At 48.1% G+C, this 19,592-nt stretch overlaps 1 protein-coding gene across 17 annotated transcripts in view; it reads right to left on the minus strand.

Annotated features, from left to right (window-relative positions):
• The window catches only part of WDR27 (WD repeat domain 27), a 169,085-nt gene that overhangs the window by 58,934 nt on the left and 90,559 nt on the right, over positions 1-19,592 (minus strand). For 13 of the 17 annotated variants that reach the window (XM_087865712.1, XM_087865707.1, XM_087865706.1 and 10 more), the window contains one exon: positions 2,885-19,573. In XM_087865712.1, coding sequence (XP_087721838.1) covers positions 19,370-19,573 — 204 coding nt within the window. In that variant the 3' untranslated portion in view covers positions 2,885-19,369. Of the gene's footprint in view, positions 1-2,884; positions 19,574-19,592 lie in introns of those variants that run through there. The other 4 variants (XM_087865709.1, XM_087865711.1, XR_015726188.1 and 1 more) reach the window with 3 other exon arrangements.

The following is a 19,592-nucleotide window of genomic DNA, read 5'->3' on the forward strand; positions in this document are numbered from 1 at the left end:
AGAAGGACAAACCATATTCATGGGTTGGAAGACTCATCACAGTAAAATGTCAGCTCTCCCCAAATTGATACATACACGGGTTCAATGAAATTCCTATGAAAACCCCAAGGACGTTTATAGACACAGCTTACTCTACAATTTTTATGCAAGGGCACACCCTTAGAATAAGGAAGGCAATCTTGACAAAAGGGAATCGAGGGGGAGGGATCACTGTACCTGATAACCTAGCTTACTATTCAAGAACAAGACATCGTGTCCAATTTGAGGTTTTTGGAAGCGTAAGAGGTGGTTCTATACTAGAAAAATCAGAAAGTGCTATTCATCACATTAAAAACTTAAAAAAGAAAAAAATATATATATTCTCAATGGATGTACACAACATTTGATAAAATTCAACACCAATTCATACTTAAAACATGTTGGGCCAATAATCGTTCCCTATCAACAGTCATCCTTATTGGTGAAGCACTGAAAAATTCTCTTCAGATGAGGCCCCTTCCTGTCCTTCTAGTCAGGCTCTCTGCCAGGCCGGTGACACAAGAAAAGAGTTGAAAAATGGCGCTGTAAAGAAAAACTCCTGTCCAGACAACACAATGTAACTCAGCCCTAGAAAGAAATGAGCTCTCCAGCCATGAAAAGATGGGAGCAACCGTCCATGCAAATCACTAAGTGAAAGAAGTCTGAATCCACAGCCGGTGTGACCCCACCTACATGACACTGTGGAAAAGGCAGGCGTGGGGACAATGAACAACGGGATTGCCAGGGTTGGTGTTGGGGCAGGGATGGAGGGCGGGGCACAGAGGGTCCTCAGGGCACAGAAACCTCTCTGTGTGATACTATGATGGGGAGTACCTGTCACTGCACACCCCGCCAAACCACAGAGTATCCGACACCAAGGGTGGGTTCTGGGTGACCACGTCTGTCCATGCGGGTTCACGACTGTAACAAATGCTCCCTGTCGGGGGGGGGGGGGTGTCCATAATGCAGGAGGCTGTGTGTGTACATGGATTCCCTAAGGTAACAGATGACACATGGGGGGGAAATGTGGGGGAAAGGATTCAATTCCCTCTGCAGATGTGCCCTCAGTCAGCCCAGTTCCAAGTGTTCTCTTCTCAACATCCCACCCCTTCCAGATTCTGTGGTGGCCTCCCACGCGGGGTGGACACCCAGGCTGGGCCACCAGGCTCCTGCGGGTGGAGCTCTGGACACCCACCTCGGGGTGTCTGCAGTCCCACCCAGAGGGGCCAGGGACAGCAGCCTGGTGCCGCCCACCCGGAGGGGGAGGGATGGAGCCGCCAGGACAGGGAGGCTGGGAGCCTTGCAGGGGTACACCTGCTGGCTGCCCCCCCCCCAGCCACCATGTGGCTTCCACGTGCGGGTGAGGAAGTCCCCCTTTTGTGCTCGGTCTGCACTGGAGCAGAGCGGCTGTGAGTCCCGTGGGGCAGGAGCTGCCACCTCACCAGGACAGTTTTAGCAGAGTGTCCCTGGCTTGCCGCACACCCTGGGCCTTCACGGTGTCCACTGCGTCCACTCAGAGACTGTCGTCGCTTACCTCCCATCTGTGGCTGTTCCTCCGAGTCCAGGTGAGCAGACTGGCAACCCTGAGTAAGTGCAACGTCATTCTGTGTCACTGTTTCTATCCAGCTCCAAAATGGTCGGAGTTGGCACTGAGTCATTCAAACTTCTGAATTCTTCACCCTGAGTTAACAGGTGTACGTAGTTTTCCCATCCAAAGTGGTAGATGAAATGAGAGCACAAAGGTGAAGCAGACACTTAAGGTCAAGGTGTCCTCTCTCCAGGGGGGGTCTTCCTTCATTACTAGCAATGCTCGTCATCTCTCCGTCCAGAGGGAAGCACAGTGGGGTTCGGAGCCCACGCAACCAACCTCTGAGCAGTGAGCTGAGAAGAATCATTCAGTTTTATAAGCAATAAAGACAATGTTTAACATTTTGTGTTAAGTGCTAATTTCAGTGCAACTATCAACTAGTTACTGGAATTTAAAATACACGGAATTAGAAGTAGTTATTTATAACATGCAACTATCAAGCTAAAATCAGTTGTTGAATGTTATTTACAGTGTCTCGCCTTGTGGCTTCTCACTGGCTCTGGCGTGGCCCTAAGGCTGAGATGAATCCTGGGCGCACACAGCGTGGTGGAGTCACGCGGCACGCACGCCCCTGACTTCCTGGGTGTAATTGGAGCGTCACTTCCAACCTATAAGGCAGTTTTGCAAAGTCAACATCTCATTTCAGTGGAGACCAGATTTCTAGTTAATCAACTCCAGAAGCAGGCAGAAGCCTATATTTTTGTTAGGAATAAACACTGTTGTCATGATGATTGCTTAAAAATTTCAAGAAAGCATTTCCAGAACACGGTGATCCAAAATGGCATTCAGTCCTGAAGCAGCGGCCTAATGACACCAACGCACTGACCTCAGGAAGCCTTCCATGGGGACTCAGACCCTGCAGCAGCCCCTCATGTCACAACGAGCCCCGTATGGGTTTCAACTTCCAAGCATCTTATTCCAAAAGTCAGTCTGTGCACTGGGAGTTAATTTTGGAGCAATTATCAAGAAGAAATTTAAGAGACTTCAAAACATAAATTGTTACTCTTAAAACAGTATCTGATGTCTACCATGAATTATATTTATGGCAACTGTTTTGTAGACCTGCAGAAGGTCCATTTACAATTTCTCAAAGAGAACTGGTCCAAGTCTGCAGATCTCCCTGCCCCAGGGTTGCCTCAACCCAAATGGTCCCTTAGCAAAGGATGTAATGGCAGCAGAAGACCAGCAGAACAGCACCACGGCCCACCCGAGCATCGACTGGTGCACATGTGCCACGGGAAACCGTCCTTGACACCCCCCACCCGTCTGCACCCCCCGTTTGGACCGGCCTGTGGACAACCCGTCCTTGACACCCCGCTCCGTGTGTACCCCTCTCGGCACTGGTCCGTGGTCACAGGCTCCAGTACTTTGGTGATGAAAGCACACTGGCAAATCCTTATTTTAAATGTGAGTCACTGTTGTAACATGTGGGCAGAGGCCAGAAGTGTCATCTGGATTCATGTGACATCTAAACACACAGGACCTTCTGTTTTTCCTTTCTCCAGTCGTGGTTTTAGGAAAAGCGCTTTGAAGTTGGGTGTCTGGGTTCACTGCAGTGCTTGCATTTCTCCTTCTTCCCCTCCTCTCTCCCTCCTTCCTCCTTCTCTCCCTTTCTTCCTTCCCTCCTTCCCCCCTCTCTCCCTTCTTCTCTTCCTTCCTTCCTTCACTGGGAGGAGAGGCTTTATTTTTTATTTCACAGCTCTCTTCTTCTCTAATAGTGATGCTAAGACATTGTTGAAAACAGCTAACTAGCTCTTTAAAATATTCCCTCTGGCCAAATCTAACTTTCTCTACATCCTGCAGCCAGACGGGCTTGCTGGTCTGAACAGTCACCACGGTTCCCACTAACAACATGATGCCTCTGCTGTCAAGTTTCAGGGGAAGAGACAAGTGCCTCTTCTCTGCACGGCTTATTCAGATGTCTCTGATTCTCATGGTTTGATACAATTATTTTGTAATTCTACTTTAATTTTCTGTAATTTATTCTACTGTGTTTATTTTGTTTTCTGAATGCCCATGGCCCATGAAAAGTTGGACTCTGTTTTGGGCTTCACCATTTGACAGACGAAATGACAGCAACTGACTGCCAGCTTCTGCTCGCAGATGGAAGTCTGCAGAAAGTCACTCCCGTGAATGTGTGTAAGTGACCGCTGAGCTTGCATGGGGCTTCTGCTTCTGAGTGTGACGTGCGTGTCCTGGAAATTCCAGGGAACGTGCCGATGTTGCCTGAGCACCAAGCGTCCTCTGGAGTCTTGGCACACCCACTTGGAAATGCCCGTGCAGGGTTGCCGAGGGCGGGCGGCCAGTGGGACCTGCGTATAGGATTCCCCTTGCCAGGCCACATGTACCCGGCATCCAGGTTAAGACTGCTGCCTCGGTTCACCTCTGAACACATCTGAGGGACTCTCAGTGGGTGGGGACAGGACACTGAGCAGACAGCCACCCCGGGGCACATGGAGACTCCTCATTGGCTGCGAGCACCCCCCCCCCCAATTCAGCTTGAGTAAACGCCAACAGTGAAGTTTCACGGGAAAGCATTAAATTCTCACTTCAGGATTCCTGCCTCATCTTCTGGTACTTATACGAGAGCCCCTTTTTGCTTGAATCTAATGTCCTGTCATTTTTCTTCCCTGATGTGGTCTTTTCCCCCCACACCGCCCTCCTCCCTGCTTCTCCTCCCTGATCCTAGGTATTTTCCAGTCGCCCTGCCGCCAGGCATCACTGCTTTATAGTAACTGGCAGGTGGGGAGTTTGCCGTGACAGACGTTGCAGAGTCCCTTTAGCATGTAAATTCCTGAGAACTTCTTGTGTCCCCACTCCTGATATAGAACTGTGAATATTCAACATATGACTATATTTGATAGCAGATCACCAGGACCCCTCAAGCTCGACATCCACGTGCTTAAACAGAAAGCCGTCCGACTCCAGGGACAATGAGTGATCAGAGCCATGGCCACCACAGGCACCTCTGTGCCTGTGCTGGTGACAAGCTCCCCCGATGGCAGGAGGTGGCTGTGCTCTCAGGGGTACAGTGGCACTGCTCTGTGCGGGGAGCCTGCTGCTCAGTCAGTCCTGGGGCATGAGATGCCAGCATCAGGAGTCACGGGAGGCTCCCAGTGATGGCCACAGAGGCCGGAGGTGTGGCTGACAGCAAGCACGGGTCTCGGTGGAAGGACAGGTCTTGGTGAGAGGACAGACAGCAGGCCCGTGCTACAAGCCTCGACACACTCTGGGTCCAGGAACCAGCCCCTTCACGTCCCTTCCAGCTCCAAAATGCTGTTGTTCGAGTTCCGCTAAAATGAGTCATGAAAAAACAAATCGTAATTCTCAGAACCAATGAAGCAATCACCACACGGAATGCTCTTTCCCAGCTAAGGAAATCTCAGAAATCCGACAGTGAAGCCCATGTATCCGAAGCTAGAGGTGTGTGGTGGGTTACGGCCTGACACGCATGTTCCTTCAACCTCAAGGTCTGGAAGAACTTTGCAGGTGGGCAGGACAGACGGACGGGAGATGGGCAATGATACGTGCAGCCTTCCAAAGGAAACTTGACGGTTTGTGTGAGAAGAAGGGGGTGTGCCAGCTCACACCAGTGATTCCTCTGACCAAGATAAGAGGGAAAAGAGCTGCAACCTGCTGGCCATCTGCCCATAAGTCACTGATGTGCTCTGACGCCCCTGCCTGTGGACCCGTGCATCTTCACACAACCATTACTGGGAAAATGCCCTTTGAAACGCTGAACAGTGTGGGCGTATAGTCCCTGAAAATGCCGAAGCTGTGTATATCCTCAGGAAACGCAAGTGAATGCTGTCCGTGCGCGGCGTCTTCGTCACGGGTCCCCATGTCTGTGGCGGTGGGGGCCGCCCCACAGCCTCTGTGTTGGTCACCAGATGGGAGGCAGTCCTCAAGGAGGATTAGTTCCACTTCCCAAGCAGCTGCGTTTTACACACAGAACTCACTCAGCGTTTCTAACGATTTACTATTTCAAAGGCAGAAATCTAAGTAGACGGACTTCAGAGGTGAGTTTTTGAGAACTCTGCGTGTTGATGGGCATTTCTGCCTCCACAACAAGATAAATACTCTGAAATACTTGTATCTCAGCTGGAAAATACTGTGATTTCTAGGCAATGTGGAAATGAGTAAAGCTGTGAGAAATAAAACACGGCATCATTTCTTTGACCGGTATCCAGCGAGCGTCGATCTGCTCTGCAGTGGTGATCAGACTGACGTCCAGGAATAAACACCTGCGGATGAACCACCCCCTCAGGGACTCAGATTCCAGGGAGGAGCTGCCGTCTGAACTGGGAAGTTGAGAACACAGCGCCCTGTGTGCTCCTCGCACCAAGCTCTGAAGCCTGGTGCTCACACTTGGGGGGTCTGAGGCTGACTGGGCTTCGGGGGAGTTTACGGAGGACAGCATTCGAACACTGAGGAGGCTGAGCGGTTTGGAGACTGAGGGGGGCAGTAAAAACGTGTTCCGGGGGGGACAAGGGTGCGGGGCAGAGGTCCACAGGGGAGCGGGGTGCCTGGGCTGGGCATGGAACCCTGGGGCAGACGTGTGGGCAGCAAGGCAGGAAGCAGGCTTGGGCACGCCAGAGAGACCTAGCTGGCCCAGCTGAGGGTTTGGACCAAATCCAGGGGGCAGCGGGGAGGATGAAAAACATTGATCATTTATGTTTGTCGCTAAAAACCCAGGGGAAAAATTAAAAAATTGTAAAGTAATACAGCAAAACTATGATCATCCCAGATGCATAAGGTTGATTACAATGTAATTCAGTGATTACACTAACTTTCCAGAACAAAATTAATGAGACTTCAATTTCATAATATGGACTCCTAAGACTGTGAAAGGTTTCAGAGGTGGTATTTAGAAAGAAGATAATCTCTGCTATGTTAGTCACCACACAGTAACATAACATAATAAAAAATTAAAAAAAAGATAATCTTCACCAGATGACTATAGTGGTACCCATACCATCGGGAAAATAAACCCAATTAATAAGCTAAAATACCTCTTAAAATTGTAAAAGATTATGTATTAAATGAGACATTTCACCCACACTTATAGAGTCAATTGATTTTCAACAAAGACGCCAATGAAATTCAGTGGAAGAGAAAAGTATTTTTAACAAGTATTGCTAGAGTGAATACATATTTGCATGGAAAAAAAAAAGAATCTTGATCTATATTTTTCTCTATTCCCCAAATTAGTTCAACTAGTTCAAGCAGGACGTGCAGGCCAACACGTGACGCACTGTCCCCGAGTGTGGGTGGGCTGGGACTTCCCTGGGCCCCCAACACAGCGGTGGGACACAGTTACACACGAGACTGCACACTGCCCCGCTGGGGTCTCTTCCCTTGTGGACTGTGAGGGAGCAGGTGGCCTCACTGGGGTCCCGGCCTGGCAGGGAGAGACTGGTCCTCGCTGACGGTGACTCCGAGCCCTCAGCCAGCCAGACACTGAGGCTCTCGGTCTCACAACCACAAAGATCCAGAACGTGCCAACAAGCTGATGAGCCTGGAGGGGGACCCGCCCCCAGGAGAGACCCGGTGAGCACGAGCCCTGGTCAACAGCTCAGCCACAGCTGTCAGAGCCCCTGATCTGAGGACCGGGCCGAGCCACGTCCAGGCTCCTGACCCACGGGAATCATGAGAATCAATGTTTCAGGACACTACATTTTTGCTAAAGCAGTTGATCCATGAACAACGTGGGGGTTAGGGGCAACTCCTGCTTGCCAAAACTCTGCACATGACTTTTGCCTCCTCAGAAACGAACAATTATAGCCTCTCGTAGAGCAGAAGCCTCACTGGTTAACCCGCAGTTTGTATGCCGCTCGCGTCACATACTAAGTGTTCTTACAGGAGTCGGCTAGCAGAGAGAAAACCTTACCACCACAACCGTGCGGAAGACAACGTATGTCTACAGGATTGTGCTGTAGTTACGGGGAAAACCCGCTCGCCCCGCAGCGCTCGAGGGTCAGCCGACCGTTAGGGAGCAACAGGCAGCAGGTACCACGGGGTATGAATGAACCACTAAATATAAGCACAAACAAACTTCCTACGAGAAAACATAGAGAATATCTTTGCAGGCTTTGGGTTGGCAAGATTTTCCAGCCAAGCCAGAAAGTAAAATTCGCACTTCATAAAAATTCAACACGTATGTTCATTACGGGACAGTATAAACACAAACAGACGAACCGCAGATGAGGGGAAATATTTGTAATGCATATGGCCTATGACAGTATCCGAACACACTTTTTAAAAAGTTCGACAACTTGAGGCGCCTGGGTGGCTCAGTCAGGGAAGCATCTGACTCTTCATCTGGGCTCAGGTCATGTTCTCAGGGTCGTGAGATCCAGCCCTGTGTCCCACTCCATGCTCAGTGTGCAGTCTGCTTGGAATTCACTCTCCCCACCTCATGTACACGCGCCTTCTCTATCAAATAAATAAATAAGCCTTTAAAAAAAAACATAAAAAGTTCTACTACTCATTAATAATAATGAATAATTAAAAATAAGCCTATAATCATATGATATAGTATTCAATATCAGTCATTATTAAAGAAATGCAAATTAAAACCACAATAAAAATACCACAATAGCTAAAATTAAAAAGACTAAGGAAACAGGGCAGTCCCGGGGGTAGGAACAGCACCTGCCCTAGAAAGTAGCGAGGAGGCTCTCAGTGCGGAGCGCGAGCCCGCCCGCAGCCGTGCTCCCATCCACTTGCTCAGGAGAAAGGGGACACGTCTGCCCACAGACAGCTGCACCAGAAGCGGCTTCAGTCATGAACATGCCCAAACAGGAAACACCAGAGCCTCCCTGGCTAACCCAACAGAAAAGCTCTCCACGGCCACAGGGACACCTAAGGGCACGGACAAAGGTCCCACTGCCACAGAGCTCTAGACAAGAAAGACGCTGGGATACTCTGCTCTGGGGCGTGGAAGGTCCCGGTGAAGGGGAAGTCCTGTGTCTGGAGGTAGCAGGGGTCCCAGGGGCATGTGCACTGGGCCACAGTGAGCCACAGCGAGTGTGGCCACTGCCAGTCCACGAGAGGGGCAGAGCCAGCCTCCGACCTGACTCAGAGCACATGCATCAGTGCGATTGTGGATGAACTGTCAGCTCTGGCTGTCTCCACCTTCAATCTCGCCTTTTTAATTCTGACTCAAATAATATTTTAGTATTGATTAAAAGTATAGAAAAATATCTTGCTTTAACTCCTCACAAACTTAAAAGACGGTCGGGCGAGGGTCAGAAGTAGATCTGAGATGGTTTCGCTGCTGCTCTTGTATCGTGGGCATAATGTGCGCTGACCGCGGTGTAAAATGCATAGATGCCCCCATCGCCGCACCGGGGGCCCCACTGTCTGCGCGCAGACGTCCCAGTCGCCACTCCAGGGGCCATCCTGTCTGTGAGACCCTTTCAGCTTCTAGGTACGCTTCTGATCTGGAAGAAGGAAGAGAGTAGTGAAGAGATCACGTCACCACACCTCTTCATGACCTGAGATGTTCTGGCTTCAACAAACATGTGTGACCTGCATTTCATCAGAAGGCTGTGAATTCAATCTTCCTCTTAACTTACTGTGTCCGACATATGAGTGATGGTTTCTGGACACGATCCGCTTTCCTCACTAAAGTACTGCTGTGTTTAAGGCACGTTAATTAGTGACTTTTGAGCATATCTGAATCAGGAACGGGTGCTGTCTGTCCCCCTAGCCAGGATGGAGACAGACAGGTGCACCCTTGCACTCATGAACAAGCCTCGGCTAGGTCCCGGTGGAGGCGTTGCTACTGAATGACAGACATAGGTCTTCTGAGGGAAAATGGGTGGAAGTCGGTGATTGCAACCCGGGATAGGAACATCTGCCTGCCGAGCGGTCTCAATCAGGAGGGTAGCTCTGCTGCAGACAGCTGGTACACCAGATCCCAGGTAACCTAGTGCAGAATCTCTCCAAGCGTGACCTGAGGCCCAACTGCACCAAAATCAGGTGATCTTGTGAAAGTTCACATTTCTAGCCTCTTCCATGCATCTGTGAACAGAGAACACCCAGGATAGGGTCCAAAATACCTTGGTATTTCCAGAAACATTCTACTAGACCTTGATACAAGCACATTTTGCACACCAGCATTCCCCCACACAATTGTCCAGAGTGCGTGAGCCATAAATCTACAGCAAAACAGGCTGTCCAACTTGACCACTGTTGGCCAGAGGGAAGTCACTCGCCCTTGAGTCCTGGAGTAGATTCGGCTGCCGACGGTGCACGCTGGCCATCATCCATTTGGGGCACAGACCACGAGGCACTCTCCGTGTGCCGGGGGAGCCCTGACAGACCCAGATGCTGTCATAGCTCAGCCTCCTTCCCTTTCTGCCCAACGAAACCTGCCAGCAGCCCAAACTTGAAACCGATGCCTTATTTATGTTTCATCTTCTTAATTTATCACCTGGGTAGGTCATGCCTGCATTATAGTGAAAGGTCGAATTCTGGTACAATATTTTGGTTTTTATAGAAAATTACTTGAATATTAAAATAAATAATGTGGCAAAAGCAGGTTTTATTCCTTTAGTATGTGTTACATTTAAATTTATGGCTTCGCTGTTGACTTTGCTAGAATCTACAGAATATTTTCCAAGAGGAAAGTACTGAGACTCTTAGGTTCTTAGGAATGAAATTAGCTTTCGTGATGTGGCCTGATGAGGTGGGCAGGAAATATCTGGGAATGACATGAGCTTCAGAACTAGAACGTCATATATGAAAACAAATTTGAAAGTACTCAATGGCTAAAAAAAAGAGTGTTATTGACACATGAATAAAAATGGAAAACATCCTGCCTCCCACAGAATAAAATCTCGTCGTAGAATTCAGTTTTGGTGTATAAGTCTAGGATGGAAAACATTCCTCGTGCCCAGGCCTCCCTAAGCAGTGGAGTGTGGCCTCTGTTCCCACTTCCGCTGCCACATGCTCCAGTCGCTCATCTCTTCCAGGAGCCTCCCTGAGCCTCCCTGGGGGCACCCTGACTTCTGTCTGCGTCCTGACATGGCGCTGTGGGTGTGCAGTGCCGGGCACGCCAGGCAGCTGACGTTAGCTCCATGGAGTGCAGATCATACAGCGCACCATGGCGCTCAAGTATGTCAGCTTCTTCGTGCCTCAGTTTCCCTATCTGCACTATGAAGATAATTCAGTTCCCACTTCCTAAAGATGTGATTAAAGTACAAGTAAATGCTTAGGTTGAACTCAAACTTTTTTCTTCTTGGCTCCAGATAAAAAATTAGTCGTGGGTGTGTAGACCTGTCCTACAGAGCGCAGCCTGGCAGACAGTCACTGACTCGAAGACAGCAGAGACCAGAAACAGAGCCCACCAAGTGGCAGGTGCGCATGGGGCCCCCTGGGGGGTGGGGGGCAGGAGCTAGTCTCTCCGCACCGAGGCGGGCCCCGCAGGCTTCTCCGGTACAAAGAGGCCTCTGCTGACATCAACACGACTTCAGCTGACCAAAGCTGATTTTCCACTGAAAATGTGAAGCACGATTTTTTAAAAAATATCATATTCAAGAGTGAAACGGATGAGCACAGACCTATTTCTTCACAACAGAGAAAAGGGACAGAGAAACTGTTCAAATAGGCACAGTAGCAAAAACCTTTTTCCCTTCAACGTGATTTTTAAGGACTGAGTATAATCAAAATGTATTGTTTTCTTAATTTAAAATTTAAAGTCCAAACCATGAAGATAAGAAAATCGATTCATCAAGTTCACTGTTTGGCTTAATTTTGTGATCCCTGAGTCCACATTTGAAGTTTGAAGGAGTCACCCAGGCCAAACTGGGGTGGGGGTGGGGGAAGGTTTAAGAGAGAATCTGATCTCTGGAGCACTTCAGAAGAGCCACGTACGAGACACAACTTCACCCACGTCTCACTGCAAAGACCATGAGGACTCCGCGGCTCCTGGGTCTCTGGGTCCACTCCTCTCCACAGGGCACTTGATGCTGGACTGGTGACCAGCTCTTCCTGTCTCTGGAGGTCATGATGGGCGCCACAAGGACCAGACAGGTGGACAAGAAGGCAAAGGGCAGCCAGTGTGGTTCCTGCACTCCTATCTGCACGTCAACACCGAGGACATGCCTGGAATCCAGTGTCCCTCTGTGTGGCCCTGAGCACACCCAGCCTCCCAGCCTGAGGAAGACCGTGGCTGCTGTCTGCTCCCCAGCCTGGTTCTCTGGCCCTGACACCAATGTCAGTCGCCCCACTCAGTGACTCCCACCAGAGTCCGCGCCGTGGCTCACAGCCCAAGATGCAGAGGTGAGGCTGGGGAGGTGGGAGGGCCCGGCAAGGACCCACACATGTGGAAGAGCCCACGATGACATTCCAGTCCAGTCCTGCTACAGCCACAGTCCATGCTCTCTCCTCCTGTCCACCTAAATACTGCACATCTTATGAACTGTTGGGAGTACTTTCTGCAAAAATCACAGATGTACGAATGAGTGGTGGTCTGTTTGAGTTACATGTTCAAAAAAAAAAGAGGAAAAGCCATTCTCCGAGATGCATCTACTAAGGAAACAGTCCCAGAGAGGTGCTCTGCTTAGAGAAAAGAAAGCCCGTCTTATTTGCCTGACCCCGACCCCCAGCTCCCTGCGAGGTGGTCTCTCAAACAGCAGCTTTCAGCAGCCCGGAGCCAGCACAGATGCGGGTGCCCCCTCCCCACGCACACAGTGCTGACACTTCCGCGTCTGTCTTCACCTGACTTCAGGGCCGATTCCCAAAGGCAAAGTCTATTTTTTTTCTTTTTTTGGTAAAATTTTATACCAAGGTGAAACCCACTCTCAGTCATCAAGGAGACTGAATTTTAATAGTAAGATCTACATGATCTTCTAAATTAGAAACACCTAAGTGATCTGATGCTCTTTTCCAAATAAGAACACTGGGGACCTTGGTCTATTTCTGTCTAGTAGAAGGGGATTGGTCATTAACTTTCAACTACTAAAAACACCTCATCAGGTGTTAAAAATCTAGAATACGTATTTATTTCCTTCCTGACCTTAAACACTGAAGAAACTATTTTCCTTCACAGTGTGTCTTCATGAATCACACAAACGCTAGAACATTCTGGGGATGCACACGGAGAGGCCATTCCACTTCCTGTAACGGAGCCGTCCCTGAGGAGTTGAGTGCTAAGAAGTGAGTTTTGCAAACCAAGTACCATTTTCTCATTCGCTGATAGGATGAGTTCAGTTTTTACTTTTATTATCGATCTTTCTTTAATAGCACAGTTTTGTCTGTGGCTGATGGTACATTGAGAGGGAAACATTGTGTGTGTAAATAATAGCACCGCTTATTAAAGCTACAACTCTCAGGGTCATTCTGAGAGATGGCTGGAGAACACCCAGCTCTGTCTGGGCAGAACAAATGTCCCCGGTGCACAGGCCTCTCCTCTGGCTTGGGGGCCCCTGCAGGTGCCCGCACTCCACAGTGACCTCCTGCCTTCCCAGAGAAGGTACCTGGGGACTCAGCACTTGCAAAGTCTGTCCTCGTGGACCCTGAGCGGATCCTCCCTGCATTCAGGGCCTTCAGAACAGGCTACATGAGAAGAAAACACAAAACTATTGCACTGATGACCACTCCTGACCTGCCATTCACCGAGAGGAAAGCATGCACCATGCTGCGACTTACTGACATGTCTTTGTATGTTTACATCAAACGGCAAAGGAACCTGGGCTTGGGGTTTAGGATTTCACTCTGAGTTAGAGCAGTGTTGGACCACACCACTTCCTATCCTGAGGACAAACAGCTCTGCCAGATGGCCGTCTCTCTCACCGTCACAGCTGAGAAAGGGAGCAGGCCACACACAGATGGGGGTCATGACCTCAGGCCCAAACCCCACCACTTGCCTTGCAGGGCTAAGTAAATTTATTCATAAAAGGCAAAGATGTCTATAACCAAACACAGAATGATGTCACCACAGAAATGCGGAAGACGTGTCCTATTTAATGAACGGTATGCGTCTTCGGTGCCGTTTTAGTGACCTTCAAATCCTGACCTGAGTGGAGATCATATACTCCCAGAAGCTAAGCCGCATGCCCCTTCCTCATAAATTGAGCTAATGTAAATGCCACGCAGAACTGTTCTCAGTCTTTTGTATCAGCTGTGGTGGGAGAACTACCACTCTTTCAGCTTCTCCTCCAACATCCCCACTGGCGCCCCCGCAAAGGTGGGCTCGTCTTGACACAGCGTGCAGGCGCGTGCATTACCTGGAACGCATCCTCCAAGCCTCCTGCAACTGTGCACTCTCCTAAGGGCCGTGGGAAGTAGAGACGCAGCATCACGACTTTTCACCCTTCATCTCCACAACAGAGCTGGAGACTTGTGGTTCATTTTGACTTTTGTAATTTATAATTCAATTTATTAAAGAGTCAAATTTTAAGACCTAGTTTCCTTAAGCTTCTCATTCAATTTCTTATTTATTATATATAGAAATCTAGCAAATTTTAACAGTCACATGCAAAGTGGGTTTCATTTATGTCAAATCTACTCATGATGAACAGATTAAAAATCTTTAAGCAATGAATTAAGTTTACAATTTAAGTTATTCTAAAATTGTCAAGATTCATTTCAAATACGTTATATTTTCTTGAATACTTTAAATGAAAAAAAGTTAAAAAGCCAAATGCTCCCAATTGTCAAAAATCTACAAAAATAAACTCATAAATGAGGTGAATCTCAACTTCTCTTGAAAATTCAAACGCTGTTCACAAACAGCAAAATTTTCTCATCTTTCTCCACTAAAAAGTCACAAATCTAAGTCAATTCATATTCAGGCTGGAATCAAATATTTTAATGTATCAAAATCCTTAAAACATTACAAACACCTAAAGTATTAATTATTTTCAGATTATTCCTAAATTCACAGGAAACTATTGAGACTGTGGGCTTGATACACTTCATCTGTATATTAACCCCAACCACTAGAGAAGCCAGCTAGGGGGAGCCAGCAAACTTTTATTCAATGTAAAAACCAAGGAAAATAACCCTTTCCCAGATATAGACTCAGGTTATTTTTCACTGGCAGAGCTAAACACAACTCTCAAAGTAAGGTGGCCTATTTAAAACACGTAGATTTGAATTTCATCCTCATATGCTTTAGTAAATAAAATTTTCTAAAAGGTTTGAGAAAAGATGACTTGGGAAGAATACAATATTGTCTGTGTACTTCTATTTGTATAATGATCTGTGGTGATTCTAATGACCTTAATATAATCAAAGTTTTAATAATTAAAGTGCATGCATGGCACCTGGCTCAACTCCTAACCCTACCAAACTAACAGCCTAGCAGAAAAAGAGACATGTTTGTCCAGGCATCCTTATGTCCTCCCACAGTCAACATCCAGCATTCACTCAAAAATTACAACCCATCAAAAGAAAGGCAGGCGAGCCGACTGTCAACAGAAACAGCCGTCAACAAAATGAGGCTCCGACGTGACCTAAATACTGGAGCTGCCAGCCAGGGCGCTTGAAATTACAATCTTATGTGAAATCTACCATACTTTCATCAGGGAGATAAATTTTGAAGAGAAAAAACTTTCTAGGCCTGGTGTAATTAGAAGAGATCCAAGTTCTATACTCGAGAGAAAAATCAACAAAATAAAAAGCAAAACTGAATCTACAAAAAACACTATAAATACAAAGGACAAAATGTCACTTTTAAATTGGGTCCGAAAGATAAAGATATGAAGGATATAAACAAGCAAGTTTAAAATGAAAAACTCCAATAATTAACAGCTTATGGAATAAGACACAATCTTCATAGTATTTTTAAAAAGGCAATATTTCTCGATAATGAACTTAACGAAGATAATGAAAGTGTTAATAATCTAACTTGGTAAAGGAAACAAGCAATGGGGGACATTTGAAAACTATTTCTCTGTATATATCAGAATCCTTGCAAGTTTTTGCTCTTTTCCTCAGTAGCACTACTTTTAATGACCTATATTGGGAAATAAAATCCAGATATAGAAACACTGCACACTCAGGATGTACATCTGAATATTACTTATAACACCAAGATACTGGAAACAGCCTAAATGTCCACTGCGAAGTATCACGACCTTAAAGGAAAATAAAAAGTTCTCAGATTTCCATTTCTTAACTTTTTCCTTCTCTTTCTCCACACCAGGGGCTGTGGGCCTGAGAGGGGGGAACAGTCACTATGCCATCCTGCACACTTTCCACATTTGGTCCTCCTTTCTTCCCTTGCTGGGGTATTTTGAGTCATAGCCTGAACCATGTTGTGTAGACTGGACCCTGAACGCATGTACCTGGCTTCTTCTACTTCTTGTCTACACTCACTATTGGAGGGCTCCATGTCTCTACCTCGTGCTCTAGGGCAGCATTAGACCTGGTCTAAATGCAACCCAGCATAGCCAGGAAGACCGAGCAAAACTTCCCCAAACATGCCCCACGTGACACAGAATTGTAAAATGGGAAATACAGCCTCATTGCCCACTATCAATAAGAAAGAGCTTTTATATTATCTTATATCAATGCTCTTATTAATTATTTCATACTTGACACAAGATAAAATTGATGATTATGATACTAACATAAGGTAAGGTTGATAACATGATGAAATTATATTTGTGACTTCTTGCTACACTTTCCAACAAATTCCACCTACTTCTGTCCTCATATGGAGCAGCTTTCCTCCATGGCTAAACCACAATTTCCCCAACCTTTCTTCCTGAACTTCTCGTGTGACTGGTAGCCACCCCTTTCAAACCAGGAACCCATGGGCTCACACCCCAGTCCTCTCTCTTCTGTAGCACCTGGTTTGGATTCCTCATACCTCTCGGCCACAGTCTCAGCCAGGATGACATTACTGGGGTGCTTTCTGGATGTACGTTCCCACCCTAAACAGTCGAACAGCTGAATGGACAGGTCTTATGACAAGTATCCCAGTGGCCCAAGCTGATGGCACAGCCTTCAAGCCAAGTGTGGGCCATGCTGACTCGGCTACATTTCCCAGCAGGATGTGAGGCACTGCCACAGTCTCTGGGGTCTAGGCCCATGCTCCCTTGTGAGCTGTCAGGATTCCTGCTCATTTTCAGAGTCCTCTCTTAGCCACAGGCCTTGTGAGAATAATTTCATTAGTACAGTGCAATCTTCTTCCAAAAGACTCACAAGTCTTATTTTGATAATTAGCAACAGCACTGGTGAAAATCACTACTCCTTTAACCATATCTAGTAGCATTCTAAGGGACCAAGGCTTTGATTTTTAGAGGGGATAATATTTCTTATAATTGAAATTTATTTAACAGAAACCTAGTCAAGTAATCTATCTCCTGCCTTTCCAAAAGTCGTGGTGCGTCCCTGGCATTAGGTTGGTATCGCCTCCTCCCACCATGCCAGCCACTTTGGACAAGGGCCCTTAAATTGAGTTCCCAGCTGTGGCATGGAGAAACCAGTGCCTATCCTGCAGGTTTTCATGATCCCTGCCCTAATGAGGTTGTGACTTTGGAGAGCACGGCACCTAGCACTTGACAGATGTGGGCACCTGTGGGTTTCCTCCCTGGGCCTGCAAGTCCAGCACCATCCCGGGCACGACTCAGCACCAGGAGCCACCGTGGAGAGGCGGGGCCAACCACAGGACAAGGAGGAAACAAAAGATTGAAGGTCAATGGCTGATCTGCGCAAGCACAATTCAAGTTGAGGGCAGTCACCCAGAATTCATGCAACGAAGAACCTAAGAAGGTAAGGCAGTGGGTGGAAGAAGAAGGCAGCCACGTCAGCAGCTGTGTTAAGTCTGCGGAGCTCAGGGCACCACGCCCACGCCACTAACCCTGAAGCGCGGTTTCCCCCACGGTGCACCTGTGGGAGCACTCGTTTCATCTCCTCTTGTGAGGAGAGGGGACGTTTATGGGCGCCCAGCACAAACGCAGCACTCCGCAGGAGTCACACCCTCCTGCCCAGACACGGAGGCGGCGCCATCGCCCGGAGATGCAGACCTGCCCTCCTCGGCTGGCACAGCAGCACTCCCGAACCTACAGACTTGAACCCTACCCCCTGAGCACACACAAGGCCACCCTCTGCACCTCAACACGCATTCACATGCTAACATATTAATATGCTAAAAGTTAAATGTTGATGTGATGAGAACTCAGAGAAGTCTTTTTCTACAAATAAAAATATCAAATTATGATTTTGATGCACCATTTAATAGGTTTCTTAGAACAGAAGCTTGAGTCAGGTACTTCGGTCAATGGACACCAGTGATCTTGTAAAACAGAACACACACTTCAAAGGAAACAGGAGGATTCTGAGTTTCACTCCAATTTTGGAAAAGTTAGTGAAGGGATAATGTGTGTCTTAAAATCAAACAAATATCATACTAAAAAACAGAGACTTTTAAACATATCTAGAGGTCATTATAGAAGATGCATTCACAGAGATCTTTCTGATAACTGTGATCAGACAAAATGCAAAACTTTTGGAACAGGGAGACTTTTTGTTACGAATTTCTGCATGCCAAGATAATCAGGCCTGGGTGGCTTTATCACCATTCCAAAAATTCAACAGCAATTTTATAGAAGTGAATTGCGCTGCTGTATGTTCATGTTTGAAAATGCTCGTTCCTGTTCTGTGGCCAGAAAACCGGCTCCTGCACCGACCCTCCCGCCGCATCGGGGTCAAGGCTCAGGAGGAGCATGGCCTGTTCCCCTCGCCTCCCGCTCTCCCTCGTAACTGTACTTGAACTGTCAAGCAGTCAGAGCAGCTCCTCATTCCATTACACAAAAAGACATTTTTATGCCAATACCGAATTTTCAGAGCCACAGACGTCGCCCTCCGCCTGAGGGTCACGACACCCTGCCCTCTGCCACGTGCCCTGCTGACCTTTCACCCCGCCGTATGTTCTGTGCTCCTTCCCTCCTGGACACTTGTCCACCTCACCGGTGCCGGGCCAGGCAGAGGATTCAAGCAGAATCCAACAGCTCCAAGAGCTAACGACAACACTTAGTATCAACGAGAAAAGCAGGCCCCTGTGGTCCTCACAGCACGGCCTTATATCAGGGAAAGTGAATCATAATAACACATGCAAAGAACATTTGAACCCGAAAGCCCACCAGCAGTGGACCACATGGCTACGTCACAGTTGACGTAGGCATGTAGGCTCGTTCAGGCACGTGAGGACCTCCATGGCATGGACGGGGGCTCTGTGGTCAGTGATGTGACCAGCCTGTTGCATCCATGCCTCCGACGTCCAGTGTCACCGGAAGCCAGACGTGCCCGAGCGTCTAAGACGCCTCTGACGGCAGCAGCGCGCTGGGGGGAGCAGGTGCGGTCCCACTTCGTTCACGTGTGGACACGCGCACACGCCAGGCTGACACACAATCACACGGTAACACTAGTCTCTGAATTGACATCCCCAAATACTCACATTACCAAGTTTTAAGAGTTGGTATTTTAATGCAAGGCCACACACTCTCTCGTATGACTGATTTGCAGCTGACGAAACTCTCTTCTCATCATTTCTCCTAATTACACAAGTGCCTTTAAACTTTGTGGTCTCCCTCCTCCACCCAAATGCCACGGGTGAGACTCTTCTACACCCTCTTCTCAGCGGCCCCGGGACTCGCCAGCTACAGCGTGCACACTAGTGTGCGTGGACACGCCCACGTTTCTGTAGCCGCGAGCAAGTGCACTGAATGACGAACACATCCACTGCAGAACAAGCCTACACTCCCACGTCCGCCTTCTGGGCGCGATGAAAACTGGCACGTCACCTTAAACAAGACAGGATTTCACCAAAACAAAGGCCAACAGATACAGAAAACATGAGGAAAGCCTTGTAGGGAGGGAGGTGCTCCCCCTGCCACAAGGAGACTGTACCTGGGGGGCTGACGGGCTGAAGGCCACGCCAGTGACGGTGTCCGTGTGTCCAGCCAGTCTGTGAGAAAACGTGCTCGAGCCGACGTCATACACGTACGCCTGCAAGACAAACACATGG

The sequence above is a fragment of the Ursus americanus genome, chromosome 11 (genome assembly GCF_024610735.1).
Source record: "Ursus americanus isolate L20-20 chromosome 11, mUrsAme1.1.p, whole genome shotgun sequence".
Lineage (NCBI taxonomy): Eukaryota > Metazoa > Chordata > Mammalia > Carnivora > Ursidae > Ursus > Ursus americanus.